General features: G+C 44.9%; 1 protein-coding gene and 1 long non-coding RNA gene across 2 annotated transcripts in view; both read left to right on the top strand.

The window, feature by feature from the left end:
- LOC311099415 (NACHT, LRR and PYD domains-containing protein 3-like) overlaps positions 1–1,543 on the top strand; it is a 29,988-nt gene extending 28,445 nt beyond the window's left edge. Inside the window, exons 11-12 of the mRNA XM_084140108.1 lie at positions 150–219; positions 1,004–1,543. Of these exons, the coding sequence (XP_083996234.1) occupies positions 150–219; positions 1,004–1,530 (597 nt within the window). The 3' untranslated portion in view covers positions 1,531–1,543. The remainder of the gene's footprint in view (positions 1–149; positions 220–1,003) is intronic.
- Positions 1–14,152, top strand: part of LOC311142441 — a 1,015,744-nt gene that overhangs the window by 682,313 nt on the left and 319,279 nt on the right. The window lies entirely within an intron of this gene.

The raw sequence follows: 14,152 nt of genomic DNA, 5'->3' as shown, positions 1-14,152 counted from the left end.
GTGTGTGTGTGTGTGTTTCCAGTGTGTGTGTTTGTGTATGTGTATGTGTCCAGTGTGTGTGTGTGTGTGTGTCCAGTGTGTGTGTGTGTGTGTCCAGTGTGTGTGTGTGTGTGTGTGTGTGAGTTCAGGTGTATCCCTCAATGACTGTCTGTTCTTCTGCTTACCGCTACAGTGTGGAACATGGTGGAGAGAACACAATGAAACCTGGACTTAGAAAATGTGAGTGTTGACTGCTGTGAAGAATATGACTAAGAATAAGTCTTAATTCAAGTGAAGTCAAAGTCAAAGACCACCATCATTACTTACTTGGTCATATTAAATATCAGCTGTAGTTCTACAGAAGCACAAATCAGGGACACCAAAGTTTACAAAGAGTTGCTTTGACAATGTGTGTGTCTGTGTATGTGTGTGGTGTGTTCGTGTTACGTTAGAAATGTGTGTGTGTGTATCCAGTGTGTGTATGTGTGTGTTCAGGATGTGTGTGTGTGTGTGTGTGTTCAGGATGTGTGTGTGTGTGTTCAGGATGTGTGTGTGTGTGTGTGTTCAGGATGTGTGTGTGTTTGTGTGTTTGTTCAGGTTGTGTGTGTGTTCAGTGTGTGTGTGTGTGTGTGTGTTCAGGATGTGTGTGTCTGTTCAGGATGTGTGTGTGTGTGTGGCGTGTTCCTGTTACATTAGAAATGTGTGTGTGTGTGTGTGTGTGTGTGTGTATTCAGTGTGTGTGTGTATGTGTGTGTGTGTGTGTGTGTGTTCAGGATGTGTGTGTGTGTTCAGGATGTGTGTGTGTGTGTTCAGGATGTGTGTGTGTGTGTGTAATTAATGGGAATAAGTGTGTTTTATATTACCATACAGTATAACATATGATCACTGAACAAGTCTCAAGTTACCTTAACTTCTCCTTTTGATACCTAGAAACATCTACATTAAATGAATTACTGAAAAGTGAGTTAACATTCTAATGTGAATGATGATGATTTCTAATATTGTGTCTGGTTTCATCCATCAGATGTCTGTGATCTCACACTGGACCCAAACACAGTAAACAGATTCCTCTCTCTTTCTGAGGAGAACAGAAAGGTGACATGTAGGAGAGAGGAGCAGCCGTATCCTGATCACCCAGAGAGATTTGAGGTCTGGGAACAGGTGCTGTGTAGAGAGGGTCTGACTGGGCGCTGTTACTGGGAGGTAGAGTGGAGTGGGAGAGGGGCTGGTATAGGAGTGACATATAAAGGAATCGGCAGGAGAGGAAGGGGTGATGACTGTTTGCTTGGATACAATGACAAGTCCTGGAGTCTGATCTGCTCTGACAACAGTTACTCTGTCTGGCATAATAAGAAGTCCACTACCATAGACGTCCCCTCCTCCAGCTCCCACAGAGTAGGAGTGTATCTGGACTGGCCAGCCGGCACTCTGTCCTTCTACAGAGTCTCCTCTGACACACTGACCCACCTGAACACATTCCACTCCACATTCACTGAGACCCTCTATCCAGGGTTTAGGGTTTATGGTGTTGACTCCTCAGTGTCCCTGTAAATAATAACCATGGTAACACTGACACACACACTGGACACACACACACGCACACACACTAGATTCACACACACACACTGGACACACACACACACACAAACACACTGTACACACACACACACACACACACACACACACACACACACACACACACACACACACACACACACACTGTACACACACACACACACTGAACACACACACAAACACACACTCACACACACACTGGACACACACACACACACACACTGTACACACACACACACTGTACACACACACACACTGTACACACACACACACACTGGACACAAACAAACACACACACACACACACTGGACACACACACACAAACACACTAAACACACACACACACACACTCACTGTACACACACACACACACACACACACTGTACACACACACACACACACTGAACACACACACTGGACACACACAAACACACACACACACACACACACACACACACACACACACACACACACACACTGGACACACACAAACACACACACACACACACACTTGACACAAACAAACACACACACACACACTGGTCACACACACACTGTACACACAAACACACACTGAACACACACACTGGACACACACACACACTGGACACACACACACACACACTGGACACACACAAACACTGGACACACACTGGACACACACACACACACACACTCTCACACTGGACACACATACACACTGGACACACACTAGACACACACAAACACACATACACACACACACACACACTGGACAAACACACACACACACTGGGGACACACTGGGCACACACAAACACACACACACACACACACACACACACACTTGACAAACACACACACTGGACACACTCACACTGGTCATACACACACACACACTGGACACACACACACTGTACACACACACACACACTGAACAAACACACACACACTGAACACACACACTGGACACACACACACACTGGACACACACACACACACTGTACAAATACACACACACACGCACTGGACACACACACACTGGACACACTCACACTGGACACAAACACACTGGACACACACACACACACACACACACACCGGACACACACACACACACACACACACTGGACAAACACACACACTGGACACACACACACACTGGACACACACACACACACTGGACACACACACACACACTGGACACACACACACACACTGGACACAAAAACACACACACACACACACACACACACATATACACTGGACACACACACACACTAGACACACACAAACACACACACACACACACACACACACACTGAACACACACACTGAACACACACACTGGACACACACAATTACACACACACACACACACACACACACTGAACATACACACTGGACAAACACACTGGACACACACAAACACACACACACACACACACACACACACACACTGGACAAACACACACACTGGACACACTCACACTGGACATACACACACACACACTGGACACACACACACACACAATAGACACACACACACACATGCACTGAACACACACACTGGACACACACACACACTGGACACACACACACACTGGACACACACACACACACACACACACACACACACTGGACACACACACACTGGACACACTTACACTGGACACACACACACACACATACACTGGACACACACACATACACAAACACACTTGGGACACACATACACACACTAGACACACACACACACTGAACACACACACACACTGGACACACACACACTGGACACACACACACACACACACACACACACACACTGGACACACACACACACACTGGACACACAAACACACTGAACACACACACACACACACACACACTGGACACACACACACTGGACACACACACACACACACACACACACACACACACACACACTGGACACACACACACACTGGACATACACACACACACACTGGAAACACACACACACACACTGGACACACACACACTGAACACACACACACTGGACACACACACACACTGGACACACACACACACACTGGACACACACACACACACACACACACTGGACACACACACACACACACACACACACACACACACACACACACACTGGACACACACTGGACACACACACACACTGGACATACACACACACACACACTGGAAACACACACACACACACTGGACACACACACACTGAACACACACACACTGGACACACACACACACTGGACACACACACACACACTGGATACACACACACACTGGACACACACACACACACACTGGATACACACACACACACACTGGACACACACACACAAACACACTTGATACACACACACACACTCGACAAACACACACACACTGGACACACACACACACACTGGACACACAAACACACTGGACACATTTCCATGTGTTGGATTTTGATGAAAGGAAATCCCATATAGCCTACTGGACAGGACTTTGCTATGGCATCTTCTGTTTTGGTGTCTCAGGTCAGGTCTGAGCCATGATCAGAATGTGTCTCTGTGTCTATTTCCAGCCCTGCCATTTCTACCTGTCCTGATCTAGTGTTTCACCCCTGACCTCCTCACACCGTCTCACTGTCCATGTCTGCTTTTAGCTCCCACCTCTACTTCACTGTGTTATAATGGACCTTATGCTTGTTATGTCACCTCTGTAACCAGTTATCAAACATACTGACCTTTCTGACCCTATCCCATGGCCCTACTTTCTACAACTGAACATTTAAATTCCTCTATGAGTTTTGTTTTGTGTCCATTTACTTATGTATGTATTTGTTGTATATTGGGGTTGTGCTGCAGAGCATCATGGGGGTTTGTATGTGTTGAGATGATCACGTTCCAGATAAATGGTTGAACTGATTCCTGTCTCCTGTCTCCTGTCTCATCATTATTTAATTGTTATACAGACGTGGTTATGAAACCCACGAGACACAACAAAAGATTGGTGATGAGTAAGTCTGAATCTACAGGAACTATTCTGTCTGGAAGAAGTGGGTTTTTACAACTGTTTAAAACTGTTATTTTCTGTGGTCCAGAATAGGCTAATGTTAGCACAGTGTATTGCTAGCAGATGCAAGTGCATAGTCGAGCTAGCTAACATTTACATTTTTTTACATTTTTAGTCATTTAGCAGACGCTCTTATCCAGAGCGACTTACAGTTAGTGAATACATATTTTTTTTATACTGGCCCCCCGTACGAATTGAACCCACAACCCTGGCGTTGCAAACACCATACTCTATCAACTGAGCTACATCCCTGCCGGCCATTCCCTCCCCTACCCTGGACGACGCTGGGCCAATTGTGCGCCGCCCATGAGTCTCCCGGTCACGGCCAGCTGCGACAGAGCCTGGATTCGAACCAGGATCTCTAGTGGCACAGTTAGCACTGCGATGCAGTGCCTTAGACCACTGCGCCACTAAGAAAGAGCGTTAACCAGTGGTGTAAAGTACTTAAGTAAAAATACTTTAAAGTACTACTTAAGTCGTTTTTTGGGGTATTTGTACTTTACTCTTTATATTTTTGACTACTTTTACTTTTACTTCACTACATTCCTAAAGAAAAAATTTACTTTTTACTCCATACATTTTCCCTGACACCCAAAAGTACTCGTTACATTTTCAATGCTTAGCAGGACAGAAAATGGTCCAATTCACGCACTTATCAAGAGAACATCCCTACTGCCTCTGATCTGGCAGACTCACTAAACACAAATGCTTTGTTTGTAAATTGTCTGAATGTTGGAGTGTGCCTCTGGCTGAACGTACATTTTAAAAACAAGACAATCGTCTGGTTTGCTTTATGTAAGGAATTTGAAATGATTTATACTTGTACTTTTACTTTTGATACTTTAGTATATTTTAGCAATTACATTTACTTTTGATACTTAAGTATATTTAAAACCAAATACTTTTAGACTTTACCTCAAGTAGTATTTTACTGGGTGACTTTCACTTTTAGTTGAGTCATTTTCTATTAAGGTATCTTTACTTTTACTCAAGTATGACAATTGGGTACTTTTTCCAACACTGGAGTTAACATCGTCATGGACGGCAGAAAAGGACTGGAGACGGACATCGGAGTGGGAAAACAACGTGATGAAAAGGAGGAACATACAGTGATTAAAGGATAGGACATTTATTCAACTGTGAAGACAAACCTTTTCATTAAAACTGCTAAATGAGCGAACTTAGGAGGAAACGTCAGTGAGTGAAGTGAATGAAGATCACGTGACTGAGGAAAATATTGCTTTGGTTGAGGACAATACTGAAGTGAGTGACAATCAGGAGCTTAATGAGAAATGAACAATTATTGGAATTGATGGAAACATTGGACAGTTTGATGAAAGTATTGAGCAGTGGAGCTCATATACAGAACGGTTTGAATATTTTGTTCTTGTAAATGACATGGATGAGGACAACATTGTGCCTCCATGTTTTAGTGTAATGGGGCCAAAGACATTTAATTTACTAGGCAGCCTGCTACAGCCAGACAGAACAGGTAATAAGACGTATGGGGATATTGTGGAGATACTTAAAGGACATTTTTCACCAGAACCACTAGTTAATGCTGAAAGGTTCAGGTTCCACAGGAGACATCAGGAAGAGGGAGAATCAGTAACAATGTTTGCTGCTGCATTAAAGAAACTACCAGAACACTGAGTTTAATGCTGTTCTAAATGACATCATTAGAGACGGACTAGTATGTGGGCTACGGAGTGAAGCTACACAAAAGAGACTGTTGACTGAAAGTCATCTGACCTTGGCAAAGGACATTGAAATCAGTGTGTCCATGGAACTAGCTGCTAAAGAGGCTCACCAGTTGAGTTCATCAGGAACTTAGTGGGTTCATCTAACAATCCTAATCATCAGCTGATACATTGTAATCTCATACACAGGGTAAACCTTCCACCTAGAAAACATAATTTAATAGAAATCACAACCGCTCCTCTGTGTGATCTATGTAATCAAGGTGCCTTGGCCTCCTTTAATCATATGTACTGGGAGTGACCAGGGGACATGTTTTGGAAAGAGGTATCCTCATACCTTGTTCCCCCAAACTGTTATTACTGAATGATAATTCACCACTGTCATTACAGCAAAGACGTATCATGTTGTCAGGTTGGACAGCAGCTAAAAAGATGTTGGAACTAAGATGGCAACCACCACACCTCATTGGATCAGCACTTTTATAGATATCATTTATTTAGAACTATCCACTGCTAGGATCCATGGGGCTAGCCAAACAACAAATGCAGCTGAAACCATAAAATAACTCCTGTAGTGGGTTTTACCCAACAGATTGACCGTTAATTATCATTTTTGTGCAAATGTGTACCTTGATTTAGTATTTAATTGAATGGAGATCAGGTTGGGTGTGTTGGGGTGGTCCCAGGAGGGGTTGGAGGGTGGGTTGGGGTGGTCCCAGGAGGGGTTGGAGGGTGTGTTGGGGTGGTCCCAGGAGGGGTTGGAGGGTGGGTTGGGGTGGTCCCAGGAGGGGTTGGAGGGTGGGTTGGGGTGGTCCCAGGAGGGGTTGGAGGGTGGGTTGGGGTGGTCCCAGGAGGGGTTGGAGGGTGGGTTGGGGTGGTCCCAGGAGGGGTTGGAGGGTGGGTTGGGGTGGTCCCAGGAGGGGTTGGAGGGTGGGTTGGGGTGGTCCCAGGAGGGGTTGGAGGGTGGGTTGGGGTGGTCCCAGGAGAGGTTAGAGGGTGGGTTGGGGTGGTCCCAGGAGGGGTTGGAGGGTGGGTTGGGGTGGTCCCAGGAGGGGTTGGAGGGTGGGTTGATGCAGCTGAGGTGGGTGATTGTATATGTGGTTTATTATAATTGTATTTATCTGCAATAACTAGTTTCCATAATATACTGATAAATATTTTAACAGTATTGTGTTTCTAACTGTATAACCATTCCTGCTGCTATTTGTTATTGTCTGTGTTCCTTTCAAATAAATAAAAAGTTGATCACAGAGTTTCAACTGAAAATCAGAGACAGGGAAATCAAGTCACATGCTTCCACTGTGGCAAGGTGGGACATCAGGTATCAACATGTTGGTGGAAGGACATGGATTGTCCAGCCTGTGGTAAAAAGGGTAACATCGGACAATCCTCCAGAAACAAAAAGAGAACAGAGAAATTGCAATAATGGGAAACAAGAAACAGGCATTCCAACGAAAGACACATAGACATGTTCACAATGTTGAGTAAGAGAACACTGAGGTGAGTGACTCATCAGACGAGGAAGTCACACTGAAAATCCTGACTTTTTCCTGGCGGGCCGCACGGCTACTATGTCTCCCCCTTGCTAGAGGGACAGCTGGTTAGTATGGAGATTAACACAGGGACAGCTGGTTAGTATGGAGATTAACACAGGGACAGCTGGATAGTATGGATATTAACACAGGGACAGCTGGTTAGTATGGATATTAACACAGGGACAGCTGGTTAGTATGGAGGTTAACACAGGGACAGCTGGATAGTATGGAGATTAACACAGGGACAGCTGGATAGTATGGATATTAACACAGGGACAGCTGGATAGTATGGATATTAACACAGGGACAGCTGGTTAGTATGGAGGTTAACACAGGGGCAGCTGGTGTGTATGGAGATTAACACAGGGGCAGCTGGTGAGTATGGAGATTAACACAGGGGCAGCTGGTTAGTATGGAGATTAACACAGGGACAGCTGGTTAGTATGGAGATTAACACAGGGACAGCTGGTTAGTATGGAGATTAACACAGGGACAGCTGGTGAGTATGGAGATTAACACAGGGACAGCTGGTGAGTATGGAGATTAACACAGGGGCAGCTGGTTAGTATGGAGATTAACACAGGGACAGCTGGTTAGTATGGAGATTGACACAGGGACAGCTGGTTAGTATGGAGATTAACACAGGGACAGCTGGTGTGTATGGAGATTAACACAGGGACAGCTGGTGAGTATGGAGATTAACACAGGGACAGCTGTATCTCTTGTGTCAGAAAAAAGACACTGAAACACCTTCCACTTCAACCAGCGCACCTCGTGTTAAAGACTTACACAGGTGAATCTGTCGCTGTGAGAGGCATCACTGATGTCACAGTTCAGGTAAACAGTCAAACTGAAAAGCTGCCACTCTATGTTGTGAAAGGAGACTATGCATCACTACTGGGATGTTCATAGATGGAGAAAATCACACTGGACTGGCCATCAGTGCATACAATGACACATGGAGACACAGACCTACCTGCCATCTTAAAGAAACATGGAGAAGTCTTTAATGGACAGCTGGGTAGTATGAACGACATTACAGGGAAGCTTAGCATTAAGCCAGACAGCAAACCAACGTTTCTGAAAGCAGGACCTGTACCTTATGCTATCAGACCAAAAGTCAAGGCTGACTTGGAGGCTTTAGTCAAGAACAAAGTACTGGAGCCGGTCAGCATGAGTGAATGCATGAGCAACACCCATCTACCAGTCCTTAACACTAGAACAGCCTGTTCTTTCAGCATATAAGAACCCGCTAGAGAAAGTTACCAGGCGTCCACTTTAGCATGTGCATCAGATGCATATCAACCAGCAAGGTGCAAGGTGTGCAAACATGGTTTGTTAAATAAACGCTTGATAAATAGTGCATCATATATTGTAAAGGATTAATTGCATGAAGAAATATTTGTGGAAATATATTAATAAAAAAATAACAACAATAGTTAATTCTACAAAATAGGCCTATAGCCTATTTCTGTTTCCCTTACAATAAAAACATTACAGTGTAAACCATTTAATCAACTGTATTTGTAGATTCAATTAGTAATAGAGTTAATAAAGCCAATTTACAGTTTATTTTGACAAAGTACAAATGAGAAAAGTATTATAATAATAATATAACCAGCCAGGTGTTCAGGTGAACAATTGTAAAGGATGAATTGTATAAATAGTGACGCAGTGGTCTAAGGCAGTGGTCTAAGGCAGTGGTCTAAGGCACTGGTCTAAGGCAGTGGTCTAAGGCAGTGGTCTAAGGCAGTGGTCTAAGGCAGTGGTCTAAGGCAGTGGTCTAAGGCAGTGGTCTAAGGCAGTGGTCTAAGGCACTGGTCTAAGGCAGTGGTCTAAGGCAGTGGTCTAAGGCAGTGGTCTAAGGCAGTGGTCTAAGGCAGTGGTCTAAGGCAGTGGTCTAAGGCACTGGTCTAAGGCAGTGGTCTAAGGCAGTGGTCTAAGGCACTGGTCTAAGACAGTGGTCTAAGGCAGTGGTCTAAGGCACTGGTCTAAGGCACTGGTCTAAGGCAGTGGTCTAAGGCACTGGTCTAAGGCAGTGGTCTAAGGCAGTGGTCTAAGGCAGTGGTCTAAGGCACTGGTCTAAGGCAGTGGTCTAAGGCAGTGGTCTAAGGCAGTGGTCTAAGGCAGTGGTCTAAGGCACTGGTCTAAGGCAGTGGTCTAAGGCACTGGTCTAAGGCAGTGGTCTAAGGCACTGCATCGCAGTGCTAACTGTGCCACTAGAGATCCTGGTTCGAATCCAGGCTCTGTCGCAGCCGGCCGCGACCGGGAGACTCATGGGCGGCGCACAATTGGCCCAGCGTCGTCCAGGGTAGGGGAGGGAATGGCCGGCAGGGATGTAGCTCAGTTGATAGAGCATGGCGTTTGCAACGCCAGGGTTGTGGGTTCGATTACCACGGGGGGCCAGTATAAAAATATATATATATATATATATGTAAGTCGCTCTGGATAAGAGCGTCTCCTAAATGACAAAAAAAAAAAAAAAAATGAAAGAAATATATATACATTTTTGTGGAAATATATTCATGACAAGATATAAAACAATAATGTGTTGATTGTATCAGACACTGTACCGAGCCTTTACACATGAACCAATCACGTCTTCTCTTTATGGTTCAGGTTCACAGTCAGCACACAGCTTCGGGGCTTTGTGTGAGCAAGCCCCACAAACATATCGGTTGCCCTGCACACAGTTTTCATGGGTCTTGTTCGGTGTGCACCTGCTGTCTTGACATTGTGTATTTTTTCCCAGTGGGAGCTGTGGTGCTTGGGGAAGAGAGGGAACAGGACCTGCTGTCATGACATTGTGTCTTTTCCCCAGTGGGAGCTGTGGTGCTTGGGGAAGAGGGAGAGCAGGACCTGCTGTCTTGACATTGTGTATTTTTCCCCAGTGGGAGCTGTGGTTCTTGGGGAAGAGGGAGAACAGGACCTTCTGTCTTGGCGGCCTGCTTGGTGACTGTAGCTTCTTTCTCTGCGTTCATGTGGTTCTCACCAAGCTCACATGCCAGATCCATGATGAAATGTCTCCTGCTGACTGTCTTGTCAAGGCATTGCTTGTACAACACGTGTTGATAGCAGTCATGTCGAGCATATTGTAGAACACCTCAACAGGCCAGAGGAGAGTATCCCCTTTTACAGAGTACAGTCAACAGGCCAGAGGAGAGTACCCCCTTTTACAGAGTACAGTCAACAGGCCAGAGGAGAGTACCCACTTTTACAGAGTACAATCAACAGGCCAGAGGAGAGTACCCCCTTTTACAGAGTACATTCTGGACATCTGGTCTAGCATCCACAAAAATAAAATAGAATAGAAAAGGTTATAATTATATATAATGATATTACTAATAGTAATAATATGAATGTAATATAATAAAAGGGGATCCTATTTGGTGTTTGGCAGATGGGAAGGCTATCTGTATATGGTAGAGATACTGTATATACCTTTGTGTGATTGTAGTCTGTCACTGTCTCCGGTTTCTTCTTCTGGTCACCGCCGGTGGCAACAGTGGGGTGCATGGTGCTGAGGAAGCTAACACTTATTTATTTAACATCTGTACACCGTGAGTGTTGCTTTACCACTCTCCATCACACCGTGAGTGTTGCTTTACCACTCTCCATCACACCGTGAGTGTTGCTTTACCAGCAGCTTCTGCCTTTGTTTGTTCACTGTTCTGAGCAGGATAGTCTTCTTTACTTTCTGTTTCAGCTCAACCATCTCCCCACCCTGATAATAAAGTGTTTTATTGGTATCTTCCACTAGATGGCAGTAAACACCTGCTGTAGCTAGACTTTACAACTGTATGTGTTCGGTTTCTTGGTCCTGGTGACTCCTGGGCCCTTATTCATAAAGGCAGTGTGAACACATGCTGTAACTAGACTACGACTATGTGTTCGGTTTCATACATTTTACCCACTTTTACAGCCAATGAATGGACTGGTATCAATATGAATCAGTGGAATAAACAGACTAGTTAACCATGAATAATGTTTCCATATCTTGCACTACTCATCTCATATGTATATACTGCATTCTATTCTATAATATTCTACTGTATCTTAGTCAATGCCACTCTGTCATTGCTTGTCCAAATATGTATATATTCTTAAATTCCATTCCTTACTAGATTTGTGTGTATTAGGTATATGTTGTGAAATTGTTAGATATTACTTGTTAGATATTACTGCACTGTCGGAGCTAGAAGCAGAAGCATTTCGCTACACCCGCTATAACATCTGCTAAACACGTGTATGTGACAAATACAATTTGATTTGATTTGATGAGGACTGTTATTTATTTAATCAATTGTAGAATGCTGTGACGTAACAAAATGTGGAAAAAAGTCAAGGGGTCAGAATCCTTTCTGAATGCCCTGTATCCTCCTCTTTCTACCTGGTTTCCTTTTCCTCTGTCAACCACCAGCCTCTCATCTCCAAGACAAATGAATGAGGTGAGAAAAGGAAGAGGTGGATGTACTGAGGCGGCAGGTATTTAAGGGGGTCAGCCGCAGCACTAGCCGGGACTCCGGACTAATCACAAATTCTTACTCTGAATGTATCCTGCAGCGCGCATGGATACCATATTTGAGTGATCTATTGTAGTGCCACATAACTACCTTCATTAGCAGCCAAGCATCGATCAACATGTCACCAGAATAAGACCCTCGATATTTATTGGAAAGGAGCATCAATCTCATCACCTTGCACGTTCACCATCATTTATTTCACCTGTAACCCAGGCCCGGCGGCAGGATTAACTCGGCAAGGGGGCATCAGAAATGACTAAGGGGGCACAACTATTTTAGCTTGCTGATATCACAGGGTGGATAATAATCGTTAGTACAATTACACACAATGTATTTGCAGCCACGCACGGCTGTCTTGCCGCAAGAATACAGGCTACTGCACCGCTTTACAAACGTGGACAATTCATAACCGCCTCCAGAAATTGCAAGTTATGACAACGCTACACAGCTACATGCACAATACCCATCAATCCAATGCAAAACAGTTGCTAATTACCGTAATAACACTTCCTCATGCCAATCCAATGCAAAACAGTTGCTAATTACCGTAATAACACTTCCTCATGCCAATACAATGCAAAACAGTTGCTAATTACCGTAATAACACTTCCTCATGCCAATACAATGCAAAACAGTTGCTAATTACCGTAATAACACTTCCTCATGCCAATACAATGCATTTCCAATGGCGGAAAGCAAACAATAATGTACAATGCACTACCAGGACTTATCGGTACAATGCAGCTTGGACGCAGCTACCAAGCTGTCTTCCCACTAGAGTGCCGTCCTACGCTGCGTATGATAACAGAGACATTAGTATTCCATAGCAACGAGTTGTTTATGGCAACACTATAGCTACATCGTTACTCAACCATTGGTCAAGGTCTGCCCACCCTCATCAATGTAATGCAAAGCACCTCTTCTACATTATAAAACAACATTAAAAACAATCCGAATATATTATAAACCAAACTTTTCCAATCCAATCACAGAAATCAAGCAGTAGACTTGGCAGCAAGGCCAATAAAGAAAATCACATCTACGCCTATTTCTGACGTTTGCCACGCATTTCCAAAAGCTAGCAAATAACTAAATACTCCAAGCCCAGCCAGGCTGCCTGTTCTCACCCAGATTCAAAAGAGTTGCAGCCGCCTTGATGCTGTGTTGAACCTCCTCAGCAGTCTCTCCTTCCACTCCCCAAGGAATTTGCTTGTAAGATCCCTCTCAAATGTCAGTTGAATCAGCTGCTCTTTCCTCCTGTGCAACATGCTCCGTCTGTGCTCACTGAATGTGCTTGTATCTCTCCCATAACTCATCAAACTGCATCTGGCTTGCAGCAGTCACTCTCTGCCTTTGAACCACGTGCTACAAAATGTCTGTTTTCTCCCACAGTACAGGCAGGTTGGGTATTTCCCCAGACAAACCTGCGCTGGCTCTTCATCACCGAGGTCATCAGGCACTAACGGAGGCGTCGGTGCTTGTAATATACTGGCGGTACTGCGGCTAGGTTCGGTCTTGGCGGCTGCAGGCCGGGTTGGTTACCTCCTATGTCACCAGGCTGCAGGCCGGGTTGGTTACCTCCTATGTCACCAGGCTGCAGGCCGGGTTGGTTACCTCCTATGTCACCAGGCTGCAGGCCGGGTTGGTTACCTCCTATGTCACCAGGCTGCAGGCCGGGTTGGTTACCTCCTATGTCACCAGGCTGCAGGCCGGGTTGGTTACCTCCTATGTCACCAGGCTGCAAGACAGTTGAGCAGGTGCCTTTGCTGCTGGGCTCGGCGGCCTT

This window comes from Coregonus lavaretus, assembly GCF_964263955.1.
Source record: "Coregonus lavaretus genome assembly, chromosome: 2".
Lineage (NCBI taxonomy): Eukaryota > Metazoa > Chordata > Actinopteri > Salmoniformes > Salmonidae > Coregonus > Coregonus lavaretus.
This window is presented reverse-complemented; position numbering and strand designations above follow the sequence as displayed.